Source organism: Aspergillus foveolatus (genome assembly GCF_047715535.1).
Source record: "Aspergillus foveolatus strain CBS 279.81 unplaced genomic scaffold BDW70scaffold_15, whole genome shotgun sequence".
Taxonomy (NCBI): domain Eukaryota; kingdom Fungi; phylum Ascomycota; class Eurotiomycetes; order Eurotiales; family Aspergillaceae; genus Aspergillus; species Aspergillus foveolatus.
The window spans coordinates 453,654-476,001 of NW_027396079.1; the positions used below are offsets into that span (position 1 = coordinate 453,654).

Genomic DNA, 22,348 nt, shown 5'->3' on the forward strand with positions numbered 1-22,348 from the left:
TCAGTCCTCCCCTCATGGCACGTCAGACCATAGTCCATTCCTTCTCCTAATGTAACGACATCTCACATGGCTGTCCAGTTATCTCCCCGCCGCTCGAGGGTAGTACTGGTCTCCGATTTTTGGCTCTGACTTCTCTGTTCTCCGCGCATCCTTTCAGCTGTAGCCCATGCCCCCGCCTTGACCGGGTTGCTGGGGGTTGTATATAAGCCTTCCATGGATACCGACACCATTATTATCGGTATGTCGCCATAGCTAGTTGCCTGCGGTTCGCCAGCTGCCCACAGAATATGTCCCCTTCTCGCCAATGGCTCTGCTTATTGACCCGAGAACTCTCCAGGCAACGGGCCGTCTGCCATGATCCTTTCCTATATTCTCCATGGCCATCTTCCTTATTATTCGTCTGAGAATCCACATCCCGATCCGCTACTGCACGCAAAACTGAAGGATGCACCAGCGCTGCTGGGGGCCGACGTAGATGCGTTAACTGAGCACTTCTCAGCCTCGCGTTTGTCATACTCCACTCAGGCTCTCCCCGTAAATGTGCTGTTGGATACCCTTGTCTGTCCAAGTGTCGATGTTGAGGAATTGCAGAGCATCACCAATGTGGAATGGCGATATGAGCCTGAAAAAGTCGTGCCTCACAGAGTGCTAGGAAATGCGCCACGACCCGGTGGTCAATGGACCGAAAATCGGATGCCAGCGAGCTGGGAGATCCAAACACTGAGCTATGCCTCAATGCTTTCATTACCTGGATATTCTTTCGCCGACCATTACCGCAAAACTACAGGGAAAGACCTCCCCGCGTACACCCGGCCTAGCAGACAGCAGACGGCGGACTATTTTCGGACGTATCCCGAAGCCGTCGGGATTGATGACGCCTTCTACTCTAACGAAAACGTATGGGGTGTCACACGAATCCAAGATGGATTTTTTATTCGGTCGCATAATATCCGCTGCAAACATCTAGTCTTGGCGAGCGGTATATTTTCCGAAGTTCTTCAGCCACGCCCGCTTATAAGACCTCTTACATCTTTTCAGCCGATTCCAGAAACGCCGTTGCTTGTCATCGGCTCCGGCTTCTCCGCAGCTGATGTGATCATTTCGGCGCCGAAAAACCAGAAAATCATTCATATCTTCAAATGGGATCCCGATAACCGTCCCTCGCCATTGCGCGGTTGCCACCAGCACGCCTATCCCGAATATGCTGGTGTATATCGATTGATGCGCCGTGCCGCTGTAGCTGCACAGCCGAACACGACTAAACGTATTAAACCTCTGCGGACAAGTTCCTCTCCCTTTTTAGAAAGTCGTGCGTGGGCAGACGTCTATGAAGGATTTCCAAATACAGAGATCATCGATGTACAAATACAGGAAGAGAACGCGACTGTGACTTTTCGGCACCCGGATGGGATCATCTTTTCCCGGCCAGTGCGCGGAATGGTGTATGCTACCGGCCGACGAGGCACCCTCAGTTACATAGACCAGAGCCTTCTGCGTGAAATTCTTGGTTCTGACGACAATGCTGAGGTAAACCCTACAATATCTGGACAAACCTTGCGAGGCAAGGCTGTCGAGAATGTAGAGATTTCGAAAGACGTTTTCATCATCGGCAGTTTGACAGGCGACTCGCTCATTCGATTTGCATACGGGAGTTGTGTGCAGGCAGCTGGGAAACTGATCGACGGGTTTACTGGTAGTGACACGCCCAAAACAAGTTCAATCTCTGTTTCGAGAAACGAGTTGAATATAGGCGTAATGCGTGGCATTGACGGGCACGATGTCTATCTTAAGAAAGGCCACTTTTGCTTAGATCAGGACAAGCACGCAGTTGACACATCAAGATCTGCAAAAGATGCATCAAAAGGGATATGGGCTTGGCTGACTAGAATCCTGGGGTGGCCAGGGGTGCATTAAATGGGCTGAAAGCGCCTGTTATGTTTCACGTTGTATAGATATATGTTAAACCTAGAGTCTATTTCATTGCATTGTTCACATTCTCATTCAGCAGTTCGATAGGTGTTAATGATATACATAGCGATTGCTCCGAGAAATCTGGGAAATCATGCGCTCTCCGAGTGTCTGTATTCGCGCTCAGCCCATAATCTGCAGCTGATCGTCCGGGGGCCAGCGGGTCTGAGCAAAGCTAAGACAGCGTTTGATACTCTGGAGATATTTACGAGTACTCTCGTCACTTAGGATATGCGCTTGTTTGTCGCCCTGATGTAGTTTCTCTCGCGCTGAACGTTCGTGAATACCAACCATGGTAACTCCAATGGGCCATGCTCTGTGGATTGTCAGTTATAATATGAGAACAAAAGGGAACAAGCAGGACGTACGCTTTTCCAATACTCAGCCGCAGGTAAGCATCGTTAGCATCAACATATCTTCGCTGCTGGGCTTTGCTTATAATCTCCACTATATGCTGTAGCACGTTATCATCAATATCACCCTTCTCAAATTTGCGGATGAGAGGCGTCATATTCTCCCGCGACTGCACCATCGCATTGTACGCTTGCCGTCCATGTAAACTCTGCTTTACCGTGACATCTCGTTTCGCAAGGGCAAGCTCCCACTCAGAGAGCACCATGTTGAAGTACGAAGTGAGCTGGCGAAACAGGAAGTGACGACCTTCAGCATCCTTGGGGGCCGTTGTTGAAATCTTCATTTCTACCTCAGGGACCGGCTCCAGCGTTGTCGGTATCGGCCCATCGAACATCTTCTGGACTTCAAGAGATCGCGCAAGCAGCTTCTTGTACCGACGTAACCGGTCGCGGTGGGTTTCCCCGAATAGGCAAACAGGTTCACCCATCTCCCTAAGCTTCTTCGTAAGTTCCTGTTCACCAAGATCCTCCATTTGCCCCTCTCCATTTTTCTCAGGCGTTTGGTCCTTGTCGCTCGGCGTCGGCGGCAATTCAGGCAGTCCAATGCGCTTCCGTCGTTCTCGTTCCTTCGCCGCTTCTTCTTCCTCTCTCTTCTTTCGTGATTCTTCTGCCAGTCGTCGTTTCTTCTCTTCCCGCTGCAGTCGTCGCTCTGCCTCCTCTTCCTCGAGCTTCCTCTTCTGCGCCTGCCGTTCTTCGCGCTCTCTCTCTATTCTTGCTTGTTCCTCCTTGTAGGCTGCTATTCTGGCAGCTTCCTCCTCTGCGCGGCGGGCATATTTCTTTTGCGGTGGCTTTGCGCCGTCCTGTTCTGAGCCAGAGCTTGGTGTGCTAGAGCTTTTGGCCTTGGCAATTTCTTTTGACATTAACGCGGCAAAATCCATGATGTGTGCTTGTTAGTATGTGCTGCGCAAAATAAAGGCTTGAGCTTAGAAGTAGTAAAAGTTGTGGTGTATAGATGTCAGAGAAAAGGTATTTGAAGGCCGAAGTAGCAGGCTCGAGATGTTTCCGGCGGTCGAGAAGAGCTAGGTCGTAATTAACCTCGATTTCATCTACCGCTTCCTCGTCCTACAACGCTCACTCCGTCACCATTCACCGCGCGCACATATTCAAGGGAAGTGAGCTTGATCGCATACTGACTGGTTTAACATTAATTACGCTCGATTACATCGCCAAAATATCTAACCCGTCCATAAGCGAAGCTCACAACATGGCTACCCGCGACCCTAAACCCAAGATCGACCGACAAACAACAACACCCTTTCATCTCAAGCTCTTCTACCGTTTGAACGCCTATCACAACCTCTCTGACTTCGCAATCCGACCTAACACCTCGAGATCATCATTCAGCGGCCCCGTAAGCGGCGCAAACGCAATCCGCACACGCTCTCCTCCACCACCACCAAACCTCCCAGCTCATCTACAAATCTATACATGGCAATCCTGTACCCTCCGCGAGCTCGCGCAGCTTCTTACATCTGCGCTGCCTAAAATGCTACCTGACCCACCAATCGGAACCAGATTGTGCTTCCGCCTCATCTACCCAGACACAAAGGGTGCGGCAATGATGGGCCCCGATGCGCGAGGCAGATATCTAAGCAAGGATCTGGGCAGTGTAATTGTTGGACCGAGGGAGAGCAGCGACGAGGAAGCAGAGAAGAATGGTGCGTCTGGATCTGGCCCGCGGGGACCATTCCGACTGCAGGGATACGATGCGGAGAAAACGTTGCAGGAGGCGCGGTTTGTCATTGGGGATTATATCGACTGCGCGATTTTGCCGCCGTTGGAGGATGGGTCTGTTGCGCCGGCGATAAGGGGGGAAAGGGGGCCAAATGTTGGTGGGATGAGGGCGTTCCGTGATAATGGGTTTGGGGGCGGGCGAGGAAGAGGCGGGCGGAGCGGCGGTGATCGTGGGATTCCTCCTGGCGACTGGAGACGGGGTGAAAGGGTTCCCGATAGTGGTCGGGGCTACGGGGGAGGGCATGGGAGGAGAGGGGGTGGGTGGGCGCCGTATTGAATTATGCTTGTTTACCATGAATTGTATAATAGTGATATTTGTTTCAGATCATATGAATACCCTGGTACAAGGAGAAACGATCTCGATCAGATGAAGAGACGGCATCCGGTTTGACCTGATGCAAGATGGACAGGCATATAAGCGCGAAAAACAAAATTCACGAACTTGACGCGGTATATTCTAGTAATAGTTACAATGTCCCGCAAAAAATGACCACCCCGGCCAAGTTAAACTCAAAAGTCACCTCATAACAGCCCCAGCGTCTTCTTTCTTCCATTTACCACTCGACAATGGTATCTCCCCTTCTCTTTCCGCGGAGGTCATATTTGCCCTATATGTAACCGTCAGCGAACCATCCCACCCAACCGCATAGCCCCTCCCAAAGGTCAGGTTATGCCAAAACAAAGGGAGAACGCACATCAGACTTGTAGGCAACATAGCCCAACGAAGCGGGGATCAGGACCATGTATAGGAGCGAGTGCCATGCGGTGCGGGGGGTCCAGCGGAAGTACTTGTAGCGGTTTGAGTTGACCTCTAGTTCAGCCCATGCGTTAGCAAGATCCACCATATTGAACCATCACTCGTCCTGCACATAGCAGGCATCGTAAATAGAGTTGGTAGGAAGGGTGTGATCTATCGGGTCGGAAGCGCACCGTAGTACTTCTGCAGGGCCGGGTCAAGAATCAGAGCTGTGAAGAAAAAAGTCAGCAATGAGCGCTGATCGTATTTGTGGCGAACTTTACATTTGCTAGGACCGGCCATTGTTGCGGTGTTATTTGGTCAGACTTGCCTGTTCGATTGACCTTATGCGATGCGGTTCAATGGTGACGATGGGACGAAGTTGGTGGTCATGTGACTATGCGCTCTTCGGTCGCTGAGTCAGCCGTTTCTACAGTGCTCTTCTTTCTAGATTGGTCTTATGTTTCAAAGGCCTTAAGACGAATACGAAGAGGCGGGATACGTGGCTTCGCATTTTTGACTTCATACCTGATGGACCACTGATGCTATCACGCCGTGACTAATAAAGTCGCAATATAGAGCGCCGCGGAGGGATTGCATCCCGTTCGTTGTCTTCCGTCCTTGGAGCGGCGGAGAACCTCCACAGTGGACGAAACCCGATCAATGCACTAGACTTTGAGTATGTTGATTAGCTGGTTCTAGCCCAAGGAGCTCGTGATAATGGTGGCCGGAGGACATGCTTCGAACGTCGCCAAAAGTAATGACGGTCTGATTTAGATCTACCGGCTACCTTATGACGCAGTCCGATCGTTCACAAGTTGCCGAGGACCAAAATTAGTGGTCCTGGTCTGTGATGGTTCAGGCACGGATCTTAAGGGATAAGAACCAGCTACGCTCCATTATTCAACGTCTTTTCGCGGTACAACTGGATCGGTATATTCTCGATTTTGACAATGGCTACTACATCAGGCGTGAAGGTCACGCTCTACTGGTCTGCGCTTCTCCGAATACGCTCAAAAAACCAACCAGCTAACACTCTCCAGGCTCGAAAAGTCGCGCTCCCAGCGCATCCTCTGGCTCCTCGAGGAGCTCAACGTTCCCTATGAGGTTAAAACGTTCAAGCGTGGCAAGGATATGCTCGCACCCAAGGAGCTGCGGGAGATTCACCCGCTGGGGAAATCACCTGTTATTTCCGTTCAAAGCTCTGCGACACCCAAACCCATCGTGATCGCGGAGTCGGGTATGATTGTCGAGTATCTCTGCGACCACTTTGGCGGGGACAAACTCATTCCGACGCGGTATGCCGAGGGCAAGGAAAGCCAGATCGGTGGGGAGACCGAGGAGTGGCTGCGGTATCGCTATTACATGCATTTCTCAGAGGGCAGCTTGATGCCTTTTCTGGTGTTCAAGTTGGTCACCGATAGTGAGTTCTTCGAGTTGATTTTTTTGTGTTGGCATTGTGGCTAAATATGGGTTCTAGCTATGAAATCTCCCCCTGGCCTCCCGTTCTTCCTGAGACCCATCCCTCGTATAGTGGCTGGACAGGTTGAACAACAATTCGTCAACCCAAACCTTGAGCGTACACTTGACTTTCTTGAAGACCAGCTTAAGTCCGCCCCTGGTGGTGGGCCGTTCTTCTGCGGTAGCAAGGTTACGGCTGCCGATATCATGATGAGCTTCCCCTTGGTTGCGGCCAACACGAGAATGCCGTTGAAAGAGAAGTACCCGCGTATGGCGGCCTTTGTCGAAGCCATCGAAAGACAAGACGGATACAAACGTGCCATTGAGAAAATCAAGGAGGTAGATGGGAAGTTTGAGGCTTCTCTTTAACTCTTTAAGTTTTCTTTTAGTCTTATTGGCCTAATGTTTGTTGACGCAGCAGTATATACCAGGCTACCACTGCTATATCATATACTACCTTGTACCTAATACAAGACTGTACCGCCAATCCATCAATACTAAATTCTAACAGGCTCCTTTCCCTCGGGCACGACCAGATGTCCTTCCCTAACCAGCGAATTGGCACAATGCCTGCCCTCAATCCAATCCTCCATATTACTCAACACTGTCCCCGCGATCTCCGTCAGCGCCTCCCTCGTGAAGAAAGCCTGATGTCCGCAAACAAGCACATTCGGAAACGTCATCAACCGCATCAACGTATCATCATGGATGATCTCCGCCGAGTGGTCGTTATAGAAATACGCCCCCTCCTCTTCATATACGTCCAGCGCAAGCCCACCCAACTGACCACTCTTCAACGCCTCTATCGCAGCCTTGGTATTAACCAGCGGACCGCGCGAGGTATTCACCAACAAAGCGCCCCGCTTCATATAACCCAAATTCTCGGCATCAATGATATGCCGCGTCCCTGCCGTAAGTGGACAATGCAAACTAACAACATCGCTTTCCGCCAGCAAAGTCTTCAACTCCACAATCTCACCCCCATACTCATTCTTAAACTCTTCTGCCGAAACCGCCGGCTTCGGGTCCGCCGCAAGCAATCTACACCCGAAACCCCTTACAATCCGCGCAAGCGCCAATCCAATCCTCCCCACGCCCACAACCCCCACTGTCTTTCCGTGGAGTGTCATCCCCAAGAACCCCTCGAGATTGAAATTTCCCTCGCGCACCCGGTTATATGCCTTGTGGATGTTTCTGTTAAGTGTTTGTAGCAGCGCGATCGTGAATTCGGCGACTGCTTCGGGACTGTAGGAGGGAACGTTCGCGACGAACAGGCCGAGTTCTTCGGCTACCGCGAGGTCGACGTTGTTAAAGCCCGCGCAGCGGAGGAGGATTGCACGTGTGCCGCCTTCGTGTAAGGTGCGGAGAACGGGAGCGTCGAGAGTGTCGTTTACGAAAGCACAGACTGCCGTGTGGGATGCGGCGAGGGGTGCAGTTTCGAGGCTGAGTGGGAAGGCATGGTAGGTTATGCTTACGGTATTTGATAGCGTTGGATGGGCTTTTAGGGTCGTGTCAAGGTAGCTTCTATCGTAGGATTTTGTACTGAAGACGGCGAGCTGAAAGGGACGGGATGGCATTTTTATTAGAATGTCTAATGGATGGTGGCTAACCAATGGATCTGATATCGATGGTTCTTTGCGTAAAACGGGGTGATGAAGTCTGATATTGAGGGGTTGAGGATGTTGAGGGGTAAATTATGGGATGATGTCTGCCAAGGTGTTCCAGGATCCCATATGCCATTTCTATATGGTTCGATTGGTGCAGCACAGCCCTTCTCTGTCTTTCAATGCGGTCTGTAAACTCGACTCGAAAGTCAAAAATAAGGTCTATTTGAAGGCTCTGATTATAGAGTACTTGATGCGGCTGTAGGACTATAGTCTTAGGGTTACTTATCCTGACTATTCGCATTTTTGAGTACACCATACCAGCAACATGACAGCTTGTAAGTTGTAAATAAAATATATTCCCGCCTTTCAGTGCAAGGGCTCAGATGCAGAACCAGCGGAGGCAGTGTCCTGATTACACAATACAGCCCAGCTGTGAATAAAACACGCCCCTGACGCTGGTAGGACGACATATCTGCCAAAGCAATGTCTGTTCATATTCGTACACGAAATCAAGCGACCAGGTTCTTGCGGGTTAGATGAAGATCACAATGATTCGAACACTTCCTCTTGCGGGAAGAATGCACATTGCGTCTACCACCGAAGGAAACACAAGCAAGAACAATCTAAATCATGCTCTGTAGATCATCGAGCTACTTGAGGGGCTATCCAATCGGCGTCTCATCCGAACCAGATGGTCACAATGGGCTGGAGGGTGCCGAGGGTACCGAGGCTAGCTGAGTTATGTTATCGCCGCTGCTGTTTTGCCCCTATGCGAAGCTAGCTCCCTCAGAGCGCCCCGGTGGCTACCGCAAGTAGGCAGCAAACAAAAATACCCCAATGATCGCCACAGCGCATACGAATACAGCGATAGTATGAGTGTGGTGGCCATGGACGAGTACGAGAATGCTGTGTTCCCCTAGCTGTGAGGGTCTGGGACCCTGAGTTGGTGAGGCTTCGCGTGAGGGTTGAAAAACCGCCTGATACTCTTATGCACATAGTATATGGTATACTCCGATCAAACATCAGTGTGCATGCCAGTCCAGGTATCAGGTTTATAAGTGGCCAAACGGCGCATCGATATTAGCCCCTGGCATGAGCCGCATAATCAGACGTAGAAGGTCATGTACCCGTATACAAGCTTGTTTGACCGCGTAGATACCCTCAGGCCAGGATCTGGAATGAGACATTGTCTGTGGAGGATCCCTGGCGTACGTATACTGTACAGCTTATCAAATCATCAAATGTTTCAGAATCGCAATCCGTGAGGCGGTCCATGGACGGCTCGTGGAGTGGTGTGTCCTGAGTTCGAGTCCTGTTCCTCGATTCTCAACACGCGGGACACGAATCCGAAACCCGGCATGGGCGCTTCCACAGCCACTGCAGCTGGAAAAACGCCACCGACATAAAGCGCCTAGTTAGCAGACGCATCACTGTGAATGGCCTTGTCAGTAGTAACGTTCAAAGCAGTTCTGAACTTGAGCTAACACTGGATCGTGCGTATGGCGTTCGACGGCTTGTAAGGCGAAGTGGGCGTAGTTGCATTCGCCTTATTTAGCCCAGCTGAGTTCCAGGAAGCGTAAGGCATCTGCCGGCACCTAGCAAGCTGGTATGGAGAAGCCAGGGGTTCGCTGGGGCTTGGCGGCGGCTTGGTAAACGAGGCTGCCAAATCCGCTACGATAGGCACGGCTGCATCTGCAAAACATCGTCGGGCATCAGGAGGTGGCAACTCACGCTTCCGAAACAACGGTCGAGAGCCCCTTTGGCCCATGTCGATTGCTGTTGGGCCGACCGGCCGAGGTTCCCATCGAGATCGAGGCCGTGATAACACCTAGTCCAACTAGTCTGATAAGATCGCTCGGTGAAAGCTCGGTGGCCCCGGGCCACTCAGGAGCGTTGTGTTGATAGGCCCCTAGAATATTCGACCGGGCTTCCATTACCCCATTGTTCTCCGTTGCTAGGCTGGTCGCTAGGCTCGTTCGGGGGAAACCCAGGATTTTGTTACTAATCAGCCACGAAAAAGCTTCGGCAATTATCCGTGCATCGGCAATAGACAGATTGCCAGCGAATCAGCGAGCTGCGATAAGGCGTTCGACGACCAATGCGAAGGCAAGATGAATCGAATCCGTCAGCTTGGAAACGGCCGTGCTCTGGACTGATTGGGTGGGCCAATTCGGGAGGCCCACGGAGACTTCAGAGTAACCTCAGACGGCCGGCAGCCTCCTCGGTAGTATTGAAGATTCAGTGGTGCTCTAGACTCAGACTATCCAGACGAAGCCGGTCCTCCAGAGTCTAGCAGAGTCTAGCAAGGAAGGTGCCGTTGACCACCCGCAGAGGTCGAGCGTCTCTGCAGGTCTCCGGATTATTGCTGGTGAACGGACCCTTGTGATGCACCTAGTGGTGCATTGTGCTGGCGACCTGCACCCTGCAAAGGTGTTGTCCCGAGGATGCTTGATGAACGGCTGAACGCTTCCGTCGTGGAGGGAAGCCAGAACGGGCGGGTGTGGGCCGGGGTCGGACTGGTCGCGTGTCGAGCAACTGGGTGGAGCGGTCAACTGCAACCGCACTGCCAATGAGGAACGGCCGGATTCTTCTGACGCTGGTGCTTGTCCTAGCAGCAGCACCAACCGCTTTCGGTGCGAGAGATGGATACGGGGAGAAATATGGAGATTGGAGATCGCCTGAAAGGGAAAGTCATCGTGCTGTTTGCCTCGACAGTGGTACAGTGGTATCGGCGTACTACTACCTTTGAAGATCCCGATCAAAATACTCAGTTGCTCTGTGCTTGCCACTGGAATATCCAGCCATGTCAGCCATATCAGCCATGTCGAGCCTGATGTCAAGGTTTCCCAGGCCGCAAGTCGCGAGGGGGATGACAACTCAAACGCGTTGAGGATCCATGGTCTTTTCTCTAAGGAGCGACCGGGTTGACGACGGTGGAGGACGGTGGAGGATGGTCGAAAAGGCGGTCTGGAGTGGCAGGGATGTTGCCAAGTTGGATCGTTAGTGATGCTGTCATGATGAGTCGGACACGGAGCAATGGATCAGGATGCGAATGAGGATGGCTATCCCTGCATGAACGGTCCTTGATCGTGTAACTGGTGTCACAGACAGTCAGGCAGTATTATTGACGATCTACGAGCGAGGCTTCCGTCCTGGAAACAGGCCAAGTGCTCAATACTGAAATGGGGCTGGGACTGTTTGGACTGGTTTGGTTACTGGTTTGGTTACCGGTAAGGGAAATGAGCTGCCGAGCACGATCACCGTACGGTAAATACTACGGAGTATACTATGGAGTACTGTGAAGAGACAATCTGGCCGCCTGCCTCCTGATCGTGCAGCCAACCAGCTGGCTCATTCGCGATTTTACCGGCAGAACACCGCTGTTTGCTCAATAATGTCCACAATAATGTCCATCAATAATACGCATAATACAGAGGTCATCAGGAATCATCTTCAGGACATTAACCTTCATTATTGTGAGACGTCTACTGCTGGGATACGAATTCCAGCGATCTCGAGTAGAGTAGTGGTTAATATCCGAAATTCCCCCTGCTGGCTGCTGCAGTCCAAAGAGCGGTCCGGGTCCACCTCGGGCCTTTCTTATTATTAGTCGAGTCTCATTCGTAACGGTTTACTCAAGAGCCATCCATCGGCCATTGCACGGCCAGCACCAGCGCCATTCCCATCTCCATCTCTTTCCGTCTCCGTTCGAGCGACTACCACTTGGGCGATTATCGTCGGCTCCATCTCCTAGCGTACATCGTATCTCCATCCCATGCTCCAGGCTCCACCGGCGCATGGCAAACTCGCCCTTTTATTAATGTGCATGGATTCCTCTTTCATTCGTCTGCATGCCAGCGACTGAGATCTTCTCAAGTCTCCCTCGCATCAAATTGACAACATTACTACATTTATCACATCTGCCGTGCTCTGCCGTGCCCTGCCGTACTCCAACCATACTCCACGCTGCTCCTATTTGCTTCCTATTTGCTCGAGTCAGTCCCACGCGGCTCTTAACCCAAACGAAGCGCACTTTCTGGGTCCTTTCTGCTCCTTTCTGGCTCCTCTGGCGTTTATCATCCTTGGATCGTCCTTGGATCTCTCAACTCATTGCCTCCGTGACTGGAACTCTATTGCGTCTCTTGCCTCTGGTGTTGCCACTGCGATGTGTTTATGCCTACATCACCTACATCACATCGACCTCTAGCTCTGTTCGCCTCAGTCTCCCCATAATAGTTAATCTTCGTCCACACTCCGTCTTCTACATCGCTACATACTTACCCTAACTGGGTCGTGTGTTACTGTACTTATTATCCTACCTCTCCTCTCATCTGCATTCTCGCAAACACATCACTACTCCCACCTCGCCGATCAATCTTTGTTCCAAACCGATATGGCAACCCACGTTATGACTGCCACCACTACTGCTCCTGTCAACCAGATCTCCGTCTACCAGCATCCGTCTCCTGTGCACTCGGGCGCAAGCACTCCCGCCAACAACTCGCCCACCTCGCCTCGTCTACAGTACCTCCCCCTCCAGACCCGCCAGCTGCGTCCTCCAAAGGCGCCGCTGTATGTTCCCGCTGCTCTGCGGCCGACCGAGCGTCCGTCTAAGCCGTCGCCCCCGACTCCTCCCCGCAGCGTCCACGGCTCTCTCGACAGTCTGAACGACGGCGAGACTACCAGCGAGCCCGTCAGTCGTCGCGTAACGATGGAAACCGTCAGTAGTACCGGCGGGATCAGCAAAATGGCTGAGCACGAGTGGATGAAGAACGAACAGCTTGGAGCTGTTACTGGCCTCCCGACCAGAGAACATTGGAAGGTAAGCTAAACACTGCACTACCCCGGGCGCTTCCTTGGATTTTATACTGCGGCGGTTGCATGCGTGCGCCCAGGGTCCGCAAGCCAACTGTCTCGCGACATCTTGCGTGATCTGCGCCGCCAGTTCCATCATTCCCTGCGTCATGGCCCACCAACGGTGTTACTGGGATCCTCGCTCACATGATATAGGCGGACTCGGCTTCCCGTAGCTGTGACTCGCCCACCTGTCGCTCCTCGTTTGGACTCTTCCTCCGTCGCCATCACTGCCGCCATTGCGGCCATGTTTTCTGCTCCTCGCACACACCTCATGTGGTCCCTCTCGACCAGGAAGCACGCTTCCACCCGGACGGTGTCCCTTCTCGAGCCTGCGACCTATGCTGGAGTGCGTACCAGCGCTGGGAAGAAGCCCGTGCCGAGCGTCTAAGTAAGATCCAACAGTCGATCGACTCTCAGGACGAGGACGACCAGAGCTCCGATGGCCACAGCCCGACCAGCTCTGTGGACGCCTCGCTGGCCGAGGGACGCAAGCAGGAGCCTACCACTCCGGGCCAGAACAGTGAGATCGCTGCCAGCGTCCCTCGTGGCTGGAACTGGAGCACCTTTTAATCGACCACATCGACTACATTGACGAACATGTCTATCGACTAATTAATGAGCCCTCACATTGATTGATGAGGCTCCGCGACCGTAACTTCACTTCGACACACCACTTTCTAGAACATTTAATCCCAATTGCTTGGGCTTGCGCAGTTTTCGTCATTTACATGGAGTTCGGTCTTTTGCGACGTCACGGATCTACTTTCGCTTTTCCTCGATGTCCTCCTCTAATGCTGTGATCGTTCATAGATCTGGGAGGCTTCTTCTATTGTTTGTTTCTCTTCGCTAGGATACCCTGTCATGCGTACACGTTTTGTTTCTCTTCTTCCCTTTTTTTATCCTAATCTTTTTCATTTACAATGGCGTTACGATATCCGACGCAGCCTATTTTCGGTACTTAGAGGCGTTATTGACAATTCAAAAACAAAGTTTTTAGGAATCTTTCAGTACATTCATTATATAGAATCTAGTCGCTTAGCTCTTGACATCCAACCGCATCCACATGCCAACATGCTCAATCCCCTCCTCAACCCACCTCCCCAGACTTTCATCCGTAACGAAGCCCAGCCGCTCATAAAACTTCTCCACATCAACCTGCGCATGGACCAAAGCCAAACCCTTCCACAGCGGGGCTCTTGGAGCATCCCCCCCTTCCCGCTTATAGATCTCCAAAAACGACCTATTAATCTCCCCAGCGTTCTCCTCTGCCCACGCCATCGCCGTCTCCATCAACCGCCTCGCAAGCCCACACCCCCGATACGCCGCCAAAACCGCAACCCGCCCGAACTTGATATACGGCTCGTGCTCCAAGTCATACCCATCCGCTGTTATATCGCGCCCGGTATCCGACGTCCCCGGCGCATAGACCGCGACAAAACTCTCATGCGATGCATGAGGCGGTGGGACAAGCCGGAGTGTACCAACAGGGAGCTTAATGGTTTTTGGCTCTATTTCTGCTTCCTGTGCTCCCGGATTTGCGGCTTCAGTATCATATATAACGCAATGCCAGCTGCGGGAGTCGTCCTCATCGATCTCAAATTCCGGCGGACATTTTTGCTCATCGACGAAGACTTCAAACCGCACCGCGAGGGCGTCGTTGAAAACCGGGGGGTTTGCGGTGGGGGAGGGGATTGTCCGCGTCGGGAGGATGAGTTTCTGAGTTGCGCCGGGCGGCGGGAGGAGGGAGGTCGTGAATGCCGTTGAGTCTCTTGTTGGAGGCATCTTAGTTGCGTCTCTGGAAGTGGGAAACTTTTGTTTTTGGTTGTCACCGGGGAAATTGAGTTCAGAAGTAGACGAGGAGTCGAACCGTGGGAGGGAACAAATGCACTCGGCAGGGCGTAGATAACTTAGATAAGAGTGCCCTACAGTATAAATCTGGCAAACAGTGCAAACACGGCCATCTCCGATTGGGATCCGCAGATTGAAATCGGGGAATTTTGACCTCCGAACTTTTTACAGTCAGAAGTGGTCACATTCTCTAGGCGAGACATGTCGCTATACTACGACGCCGTGTCGATCCTCACGACGCCCTCCTCTGCTGGGGGTTCATTCAAGTCTCGGCTCTACAATTCCCGCAACCTCAAAGCTTCCCCCGCACAGGTTTACGCGCTCATCACCGAAGCCGCCAAATGGGACATCCTGCTCAAGGAAGTAATCGACCAGGCTGGAATTCTGAAACTTGAACCCAAGGTTGTCCCTCACCATCGCCCTGTCCTGGTGTATCTGGAATGTGGCTATGTCCACCATAGAGAGTCCTGCTGACTGACCAAGAATACCTGAATCCAGCTCACCCCATTGCTTGCCCTCCTCCTCGTCCACGACCATCTCCTCGCAAAGAATGGCATCGCCGCGCCCGCATCCCACCCGCTCCGTCAAGCTGTCGAAAGGCACAAGATTCGACTAAAGGGGGAATTCACAAAAGCGCGCGTTCGGCGCACCTGCGCGACAATTCCGGAATTGAAGGAGGCTGTTCGGAAAGAAAAATTGGCTGCGCTGGGGGCCAAGGGTAGTAGCAGCGCGGTCTATCCACGCTGGGTTCGAGTTAACAATGTACTGACAACGATGGAGGCGCAGTTGAAGACCACTTTTGCAGCGTTCGAGAACGTCGAGTCACTGGACGGTCTAGTGGTTGGTGGAGACGATAAGCAGAAGAGGATGCGGTTAGACCCGCATATCCCGGACCTTGTGGCTGTTGCGCCTGGTGTTGAATTCTCAAGTACGCCGGCGTACAAGAATGGAGAGATTATCCTGCAAGATAAGGCATCTTGTTTCCCTGCCTATCTGTTGCTTGGTGATGACTGGGTTGGGCAAGGGGATTTGGTAGATGGGTGCGCCGCGCCAGGCAACAAGACTACGCATATGGCTTCGTTGCTCTGCAAAGCTCGGTCTAAGAAGAAGGCGGAGTCATCCCGCATCATATCCATGGACGCCTCCTCAATCCGCGCAAAAATCCTCAAGAAAATGGTCTCTATCGCTGGCGCAGATAGCTTCACTACCGTCCTTCAGGGACAGGACTTTCTCGCACTTGACCCGCAAGACCCCCGCTTTAGGGACGTCACAGGCCTTATTCTGGACCCTTCCTGCTCAGGAAGCGGCATCATCGGCCGCGACGATGTCCCGCAGCTCGTTCTCCCTGCGCCTGGGAGACATACCCCAGCATCAGGATCGAAGAACCAAACTCAAGGCAAGAAGCGCAAGCGCAACGACTCGTCTGGAACCTCCTCCAACCAACTCCCCACGTCCTCATCATCAACATCAGCAGCAACGCCATCAACGTCCGAAAACGACACTCCCATTTCTGAAATAACCCAAGATCGCCTTCTCAAGCTCTCAAACCTTCAGTTCCGAATCGTCACGCACGCACTCACCTTCCCCGCCGCTAGGAAGGTGACATACAGCACGTGCTCAATACATCTTCTCGAAAACGAGGCCGTTGTGCAACGGATACTGGAAAGTGATATTGCGAAGCGGAGAGGATGGAGAGTTCTCAGGCGGGATGAGCAGCCTGAAGGCTTGAAGAGGTGGAAGCATCGCGGTGTGAAGCGAGAGGAGCCGAGTGGGGGTGGTGCTATTGAGGGTGGTGAGGTGAATTTGTCGGATGAGGAGTTAGAGGGTTGTTTGAGATGTTGGCCTGGGGATGAGGAGGGGACGGGCGGGTTCTTTGTCGTGGGGTTTGTGAGGGAGGGGGATGATGATGGTTTTGGCACAACGGTCGATGGCGAGAATGAGAGTGAGGGCCAGAATAACATTGAAAAAGAGAATGAAGATGAGGATGAGGAATGGGAGGGATTCTCCGATTGAACCATCACTCTTCTCATAGAGAATATCTTTTCAAGCATAATGACTTGTTTTGTCCATGGTGTATATACAATTCGACATGCTGCGTATATACGTAGGTACAATGCATTTCCAGCTCAGTCCAATTAGGACCCCAAAAAAGCCTGCTTCCGATTCCGTACTCTCTCCCTGGTATAAACATCAAGCTTAATGCCCACGAATGCAAACTGCACCCCATCACCCGAACTCGCCCCGGGACGTATTGAAATGCGCCACTGGCCATTGCGCACAACCCAGGAACCGCTAATACTCCCGTCTTGTTCTTCATATTGCGACGCCGCCTCCAACCCTTCCACTTTTACCCGTCTGCGTTTCGGGGCTGGCTCTGCTGAGGCCGGGTCTGGGATATGGTATTGGTGGTTGCTGGCCTGTTGCGCGCCGTCTATCGTCAGGTCTGTCTCCTCGTCGATTTGAGCGCGGATTGAATGTGCGGTTGCTGCTGCCGCTGAGCTGCTGCTCCGGTCCTGGCTGTTCTTCCTCTCAAGGATTACCTGAAGAAGGCTCGAGACACGTGCTTGTGTGGAATTCAAGAATGTTGGGCGCATCGTGGCGAGGTCAATCATTGTGTTTTCGCCGCCGATCTCAAGGATCAAGTCGTGCGGCGAGTCGTCCGCGAAGGGCCGTGCATATTGCACCGAGACACCGCTGCCACCCTCGCGACTGTCTGGCGACGGTGATGGTGCTTCAACCCGAATACCAGAGCGCCGAACATCCTCCAAGCGGATCACGATCTCTGAGCGGCGCCGAAGAGGATTGAAGCTGATATGGTGCGGAATGAGCTTCTGCTCGAGTCCGCGGAGATGGAAATAGCGGCAGTCACGGAGCAGTTCCGCGCGTTGCGCCTCGCTCTCAACGTGCAGCGGGTAGCCTTGGAGGAGGTGGACGAGCTGCGCGAAGACGTCGCCGGAGCGGTTCGGGACGCTGGGCGGTACAATGGCTGGAGGCCGTAGGAGGCCGCGTCGGTCTAGGCCAGGGAAGACTTCCGCGGGGGAAGCGAAGAAGGCGCCGAAGCCGAGGGTGAAAAAATTTGGGCTATCGCCGGGCCCAGAGAAAATGTCGCGCGAAATCTGGAAATGGCGGTCGCCGATCTGGATTATGATCTGGGATTCGAAAAGTTGGGACATCAACCGGGGAACTGAGGTTAATTAGTTGGCGCATTTATTTAATACTGGTATTGGATGAGCGTACGGCTGTAGAATTGCGCGTCGGCGAACAGTTTAACGAACTCAGCTCCATCTTCGGGGAGGCAATGGTATCCTAGCAGAGGTATTGTTAGGCTATCTTATTGAGGCCTTGGCTGCGACAGCTGGGCTGAATACCTTGCAGATGTCGGGCGATTTCCCGGAAAGTGACTGGGTCGCGGTCGATATATAGAGTGCGGATATTGTTCCCATCAGGGTTCTGGGTCAATTGGTCTTCGAAGAATCGCGAGAAGTACGAGGGAGCTCAACAACAACCATCATCATAAGAACGACCGTACGGCGCTAGGAACCAGATCCAACTAACCATCAGACGCAATGGAGGCCCCGGAGAGACGGAAGAGCTTTGTGCCGATCTGGATAGAGAAGACCTTCTCGGGTGGAAGTGTGCAGACTGGCAGCGGTGTCTTGTCTGCTGCCATCTTCGTTCGCTTGATTAAAATGATATGGAAGGAGTATGGCTTTACCGCATGGCACGGTGGTGGATTGAACTCGAAGAACACAGGCTGGAGGCTGATGAAGGCGAACGCAGTCAAAGGTAAATAGACGTCGATGGCTTTAGCAGTATATCATGAGAATGTCTGATGCGAAGAAGTGGAAGGCATAGAAGCTGGGATCTAAAGCTGGAGCTGGAGCTCAAGCCGAATGTCCAAGTCACGAGCGGTCGGAGCAATCGGCGCAGATATTCCGGGTTCCCTCACGGACAATCCATCATGAATTATGATGAATCTCCCCATCAGCATTGAATGCTTTTGCTTTGAGGAAACGCTTAAAATGGTCTTCAAGTGACTCTGATTGAGACAGCAGTTTCTACTATGGAGTATCGTCTGTTGTTTTCGCAACTCTCCCGAACGTCAATAATCGGTGGAGATTACCCCGGTTTCGGCGACCATGGGCTGATCACTCCACATCGAGATCCTGAAAAAAGACTAGATATCGATAATGGCGTCGGTTCCTATTAGTGTCGTTAAGGACTGGAGATGGCGATGCGGAGGGGTGGGAAGCTTACGGTTTCACATGGCCACGGCTCGGTTGTTCGACTGTGCACAGTACTGAAAGAAGTATGGACTCAGTCTCCTTCCCCGCGTCTCACTCCACTAATGTACTACTACTATATTTGCTATAGTAGCGGTAGGCCGTCTACTTTGTTCGTGACTCGACTCTTATTCATATGAGCTCCTCTGCGCGAAACCAGTTGATTTGAGTGGCCGAGGCAGAATGGCCTGACCCTCACCCACTGTTCTATCGGCGGACCTGCCTCGGTTGATCGGCCATTGTGGTCCAAGACCCCGAGTGCCTCCCCATCCCACCTCGACACTGCGACGACGAACAATTGATTGGTTAAGGGTCGGGGAAGCTCTCGTCAGGGTTGGTCGACTCGAATGGATGTAGTCTCATTGCTTGCTAGGGATACGGTACATACTCTATACGGAGGCTATCATTCGCAAGGACTACCCCTTCCAGCTCGTTCTTGCCTCGAGTCCTCAACCTCCGCTCTTTCTAGCCCATCATTCCGGGGAAGGTGCTCTCCGCCCTGTTGATGATCTACACTGCCTGCAGCCGTATATCAATTTTCCCTTCCTCCCACTTCGCTGGCTCCTCTCCCACAGGATTTTTCTGTTTGCGAGGGGATCGCGTTTCTATTCTTCTCCCCACTCTCGTTGGTTGATTATCCTTACACCGCTTGCGGAGTTGAGCGTCGCCATTGTCGTCCGCAATGACAGAACAACTCGTTTCGTTCACGCCTCTGGTCGCCCCGGTATCCCCTGTCTCTAACGAGCAGGTGTTTAACGACTTGCAATGGAAAACACTCCTATCTTTGGCTGATACTGTCATCCCGTCTGTGCGTGGCCCCCGGGCCCGCAAATCGCGCGCTACCAAGGTCGTACCACAGGCGAAGCTAGACGCCGCGCTCGAGACCCTAAGGGCCTCCATCCGCAGCCCCGACGCAGATACCCTTGCAACACAGTTCTTGGAGGAAAATTTAACCTCCATCCCGGAAGTTCGCCAAGCACTGCAGCGGCTCTTCACTCAGCATGTGCACAAGGAAGGACGAAATGGACTGAGTATGATCCTCAGTGCTTTGAAGTATGTTGCTTTCGGTCAATTGCCTTCTACGTATGCTTACGGTCGTATAGTACGAAAGCCGGCTCTTTGCTGCTTACGGGCTCGATGATCCCTATTCAGGACCAACCCTTCTATGTGCGAGAGCAGATTTTCCAAAGCTGGAGTGACTCGCGCTTGCCACCGGTGCGCGCCGTCTATCGCGCCCTCACTGCGATCTTCAAGAAGATGTGGGTTACGTTCAGTACTAGCCTTTATCCGGCGCTTGGAGTTCCCCATGTCCCCATCTATGGAACCCCGCAAAATGGCTTCCGATTCGAGTTCTTGCAATTCCCTCCCGGGCAGAAACCAGAGATGATCGAAACAGATGTGCTCGTCATCGGAAGCGGCTGTGGTGGCAGCGTCGCAGCCAAGAACCTTGCAGAAGCCGGCAAGAGGGTCATTGTAGTGGACAAGGGCTATTCATTCACAAACCAGCATTTCCCCATGAAGCCCAATGAAGGTTTCAACAATCTGTTCGAGTCTGCTGGTGCCGTCATGAACGATGAGGGTTCGATGGCCGTTCTCTCTGGCTCTACCTGGGGGGGTGGTGGTACCGTCAACTGGTCCGCCTCGCTTCAGACTCAAGCTTATGTTCGCCGTGAATGGGCCAAGCGAGGCCTCCCGTTCTTTACCACCTTGGATTTTCAAAATAGCTTGGATCGCGTCTGTGACAGGATGGGCGTCAGCGCCGACCATATCAACCACAACAAGTCCAACCGCATGATCCTTGAGGGGTCTCGAAAACTAGGTTATTCAGCCAAGGCGGTGCCCCAGAACACCGGTGGCACTACGCACTACTGTGGACACTGCACATTGGGCTGCCATACCGGTGGCAAGAAGGGCCCGATCGAAACTTATCTAGTGGATGCTGCGAACGCGGGGGCGACATTCATTGAAGGATTCGATGTCAAGCGAGTCCTCTTTTCCAAGAAGAAGGCCGGGAAGGTCGCTACTGGTGTTCTCGGTACATGGGTTTCCCGCGATGCACACTTTGGTGTCTCTGGTCTTGGCGCCGTCAAGCGCAAGGTTATTGTCAGGGCGAAGAAAATCATTGTCTCTGGTGGATCACTGCATAGCCCGCTATTACTCATACGGAGTGGCATCAAGAACTCGAATATTGGTCGTAACCTGTATCTGCACCCTGGTATGTTCATATCCTTGGTGATTGTGGCTTTTGCTAATATTCATAGTTGCCGTTGCGCATGCCGTCTTCGACGAAGAAATTCGCCCATGGGAGGGGGCTTGTTTGACTGCGGCTGTTAACGAGTTTGAGGACATTGACGGTCATGGCCATGGATTCAAGCTCGAGGCCTTGTCCATGCTTCCGGCAGCGATACTTCCCATATTTACCTGGCGGGATGGTCTGGACTACAAGCTCCAGGTCGCCAAGTTGCCTCGCTCAGCTGGCTTTATCACGCTCGTCAGAGACCGAAACCCTGGACGTGTATACCCCGACCCGAACGACGGCCGTGTGCGAATTGACTATGACGTCTCCGCATTTGACCGTAATCACATGATTGAGGGATTAGTTGCTACTGCCAAGATTTCTTATATTTCAGGAGCCAGAGAGATTCACACATCATACCGGGACATGCCGCCATTCATTCGACCAACCGAAGACAAGGGTGGTTCTCCCCTGGGAATCAACGATCCAGTGTTCCAGGCGTGGATTGAGGAACTTCGTCGCAAGGCACCGAAGACGTCGGACCGGGTCATGTGGGCCAGCGCGCACCAGATGGGAAGTTGCCGGATGGGTACATCGCCGCGTCACAGCGTTGTCGATTCAGATGGTCAGGTCTGGGGCACGAAGGGCCTGTATGTGATTGATGCATCGATCTTCCCCAGCGCCAGCGGTGTCAACCCCATGATCACCAACATGGCCATCGCGGACCACCTGAGTCGAAAGATCGCCAAGTTGATGGAGTTCCCGAGCGCACATCTATGAGGGTTCGTGTGCTTTATGCTTGATGATTGAGCGCGCTGTCGATATCCTACTATTAATACCCGTACTTATCCTTCTCGTAACTATCATTACCTGAACTGTTTCGATACCCACTCTAATTGTAATGATCAATAACCCAACCTTCCAAGGCAAAGTTGCAGCGTAATCTCAGCCGGTGCTGGTAGCTGACAGTGCCGGCGAAAGCTTGGATGAGACACAAGCGTGCGCGCGACATGGAGCATGAATGGATCATGTATTGGGGGCCAGATGCGATGCTTACTGGCAAAAACATAGCCGCTGTTCTCGCGAGGGCTTCTCATGCATGTACGCCGGTCTATGGTGCAGCTTTTATGTTCTCAGCCACCGGCGATATACACATATACAAAAGGTATAGTAACCGCTACGAACTGCTAGCATCGCGAAGTCAT

General features: G+C 52.5%; 12 protein-coding genes across 12 annotated transcripts; 7 read left to right on the forward strand and 5 right to left on the reverse strand.

Annotated features, from left to right (window-relative positions):
• Positions 1–58: 58 nt before the first annotated feature.
• Positions 59–2,051, forward strand: BDW70DRAFT_26533 (uncharacterized protein). The gene is made up of 2 exons (XM_073743633.1): positions 59–238; positions 338–2,051. Exons 1-2 carry the CDS (start codon positions 214–216, stop codon positions 1,912–1,914), a joined length of 1,602 nt encoding a protein of 533 aa, XP_073597515.1. The 5' UTR covers positions 59–213; the 3' UTR covers positions 1,915–2,051.
• A 40-nt stretch (positions 2,052–2,091) lies between these two features.
• BDW70DRAFT_158683 (mRNA splicing protein PRP18) lies at positions 2,092–3,259 on the reverse strand (the record flags this gene model as incomplete). Its single annotated transcript, XM_073740559.1, has 2 exons — positions 2,092–2,284; positions 2,337–3,259. 2 exons carry the CDS (start codon positions 3,257–3,259, stop codon positions 2,092–2,094), a joined length of 1,116 nt encoding a protein of 371 aa, XP_073597516.1.
• Positions 3,260–3,585: 326 nt separating this feature from the next.
• Positions 3,586–4,392, forward strand: BDW70DRAFT_158684 (SAP18 family protein; the record flags this gene model as incomplete). The annotated part of the gene is made up of 1 exon (XM_073740560.1): positions 3,586–4,392. The coding sequence occupies one exon, from the start codon at positions 3,586–3,588 to the stop codon at positions 4,390–4,392; it is 807 nt and encodes a 268-aa protein (XP_073597517.1).
• Positions 4,393–4,669: 277 nt separating this feature from the next.
• On the reverse strand, positions 4,670–5,154 carry BDW70DRAFT_158685 (uncharacterized protein; the record flags this gene model as incomplete). The annotated part of the gene is made up of 4 exons (XM_073740561.1): positions 4,670–4,723; positions 4,811–4,926; positions 5,046–5,081; positions 5,136–5,154. 4 exons carry the CDS (start codon positions 5,152–5,154, stop codon positions 4,670–4,672), a joined length of 225 nt encoding a protein of 74 aa, XP_073597518.1.
• Positions 5,155–5,340: 186 nt separating this feature from the next.
• On the forward strand, positions 5,341–6,745 carry BDW70DRAFT_26560 (glutathione S-transferase). Its single transcript, XM_073743634.1, has 3 exons — positions 5,341–5,842; positions 5,895–6,274; positions 6,332–6,745. Exons 1-3 carry the CDS (start codon positions 5,805–5,807, stop codon positions 6,679–6,681), a joined length of 768 nt encoding a protein of 255 aa, XP_073597519.1. The 5' UTR covers positions 5,341–5,804; the 3' UTR covers positions 6,682–6,745.
• On the reverse strand, positions 6,746–7,991 carry BDW70DRAFT_26561 (2-hydroxyacid dehydrogenase). The gene has a single exon (XM_073743635.1). The coding sequence runs from the start codon at positions 7,887–7,889 to the stop codon at positions 6,810–6,812; it is 1,080 nt and encodes a 359-aa protein (XP_073597520.1). The 5' UTR covers positions 7,890–7,991; the 3' UTR covers positions 6,746–6,809.
• A 3,591-nt stretch (positions 7,992–11,582) lies between these two features.
• On the forward strand, positions 11,583–12,286 carry BDW70DRAFT_26603 (uncharacterized protein). Its single transcript, XM_073743637.1, has one exon. The coding sequence runs from the start codon at positions 11,771–11,773 to the stop codon at positions 12,203–12,205; it is 435 nt and encodes a 144-aa protein (XP_073597521.1). The 5' UTR covers positions 11,583–11,770; the 3' UTR covers positions 12,206–12,286.
• Positions 12,065–13,492, forward strand: BDW70DRAFT_26596 (FYVE zinc finger domain-containing protein). The gene is made up of 2 exons (XM_073743636.1): positions 12,065–12,741; positions 12,930–13,492. Exons 1-2 carry the CDS (start codon positions 12,313–12,315, stop codon positions 13,344–13,346), a joined length of 846 nt encoding a protein of 281 aa, XP_073597522.1. The 5' UTR covers positions 12,065–12,312; the 3' UTR covers positions 13,347–13,492.
• Positions 13,493–13,811: 319 nt separating this feature from the next.
• Positions 13,812–14,558, reverse strand: BDW70DRAFT_158689 (GNAT family N-acetyltransferase; the record flags this gene model as incomplete). The annotated part of the gene is made up of 1 exon (XM_073740562.1): positions 13,812–14,558. The coding sequence occupies one exon, from the start codon at positions 14,556–14,558 to the stop codon at positions 13,812–13,814; it is 747 nt and encodes a 248-aa protein (XP_073597523.1).
• A 267-nt stretch (positions 14,559–14,825) lies between these two features.
• On the forward strand, positions 14,826–16,637 carry BDW70DRAFT_149214 (rRNA (cytosine-C5-)-methyltransferase RCM1; the record flags this gene model as incomplete). Its single annotated transcript, XM_073738974.1, has 2 exons — positions 14,826–15,053; positions 15,123–16,637. The coding sequence occupies 2 exons, from the start codon at positions 14,826–14,828 to the stop codon at positions 16,635–16,637; spliced, it is 1,743 nt and encodes a 580-aa protein (XP_073597524.1).
• A 25-nt stretch (positions 16,638–16,662) lies between these two features.
• On the reverse strand, positions 16,663–19,008 carry BDW70DRAFT_133615 (uncharacterized protein). Its single transcript, XM_073736357.1, has 5 exons — positions 18,990–19,008; positions 18,180–18,933; positions 17,993–18,118; positions 17,862–17,930; positions 16,663–17,808 (listed from the first exon to the last, which is right to left on the reverse strand). The coding sequence occupies exons 2-5, from the start codon at positions 18,292–18,294 to the stop codon at positions 16,760–16,762; spliced, it is 1,359 nt and encodes a 452-aa protein (XP_073597525.1). The 5' UTR covers positions 18,295–18,933; positions 18,990–19,008; the 3' UTR covers positions 16,663–16,759.
• Positions 19,009–19,501: 493 nt separating this feature from the next.
• Positions 19,502–21,994, forward strand: BDW70DRAFT_26615 (uncharacterized protein). Its single transcript, XM_073743638.1, has 3 exons — positions 19,502–19,960; positions 20,011–21,122; positions 21,169–21,994. Exons 1-3 carry the CDS (start codon positions 19,590–19,592, stop codon positions 21,921–21,923), a joined length of 2,238 nt encoding a protein of 745 aa, XP_073597526.1. The 5' UTR covers positions 19,502–19,589; the 3' UTR covers positions 21,924–21,994.
• The last annotated feature ends 354 nt before the right edge of the window (positions 21,995–22,348 follow it).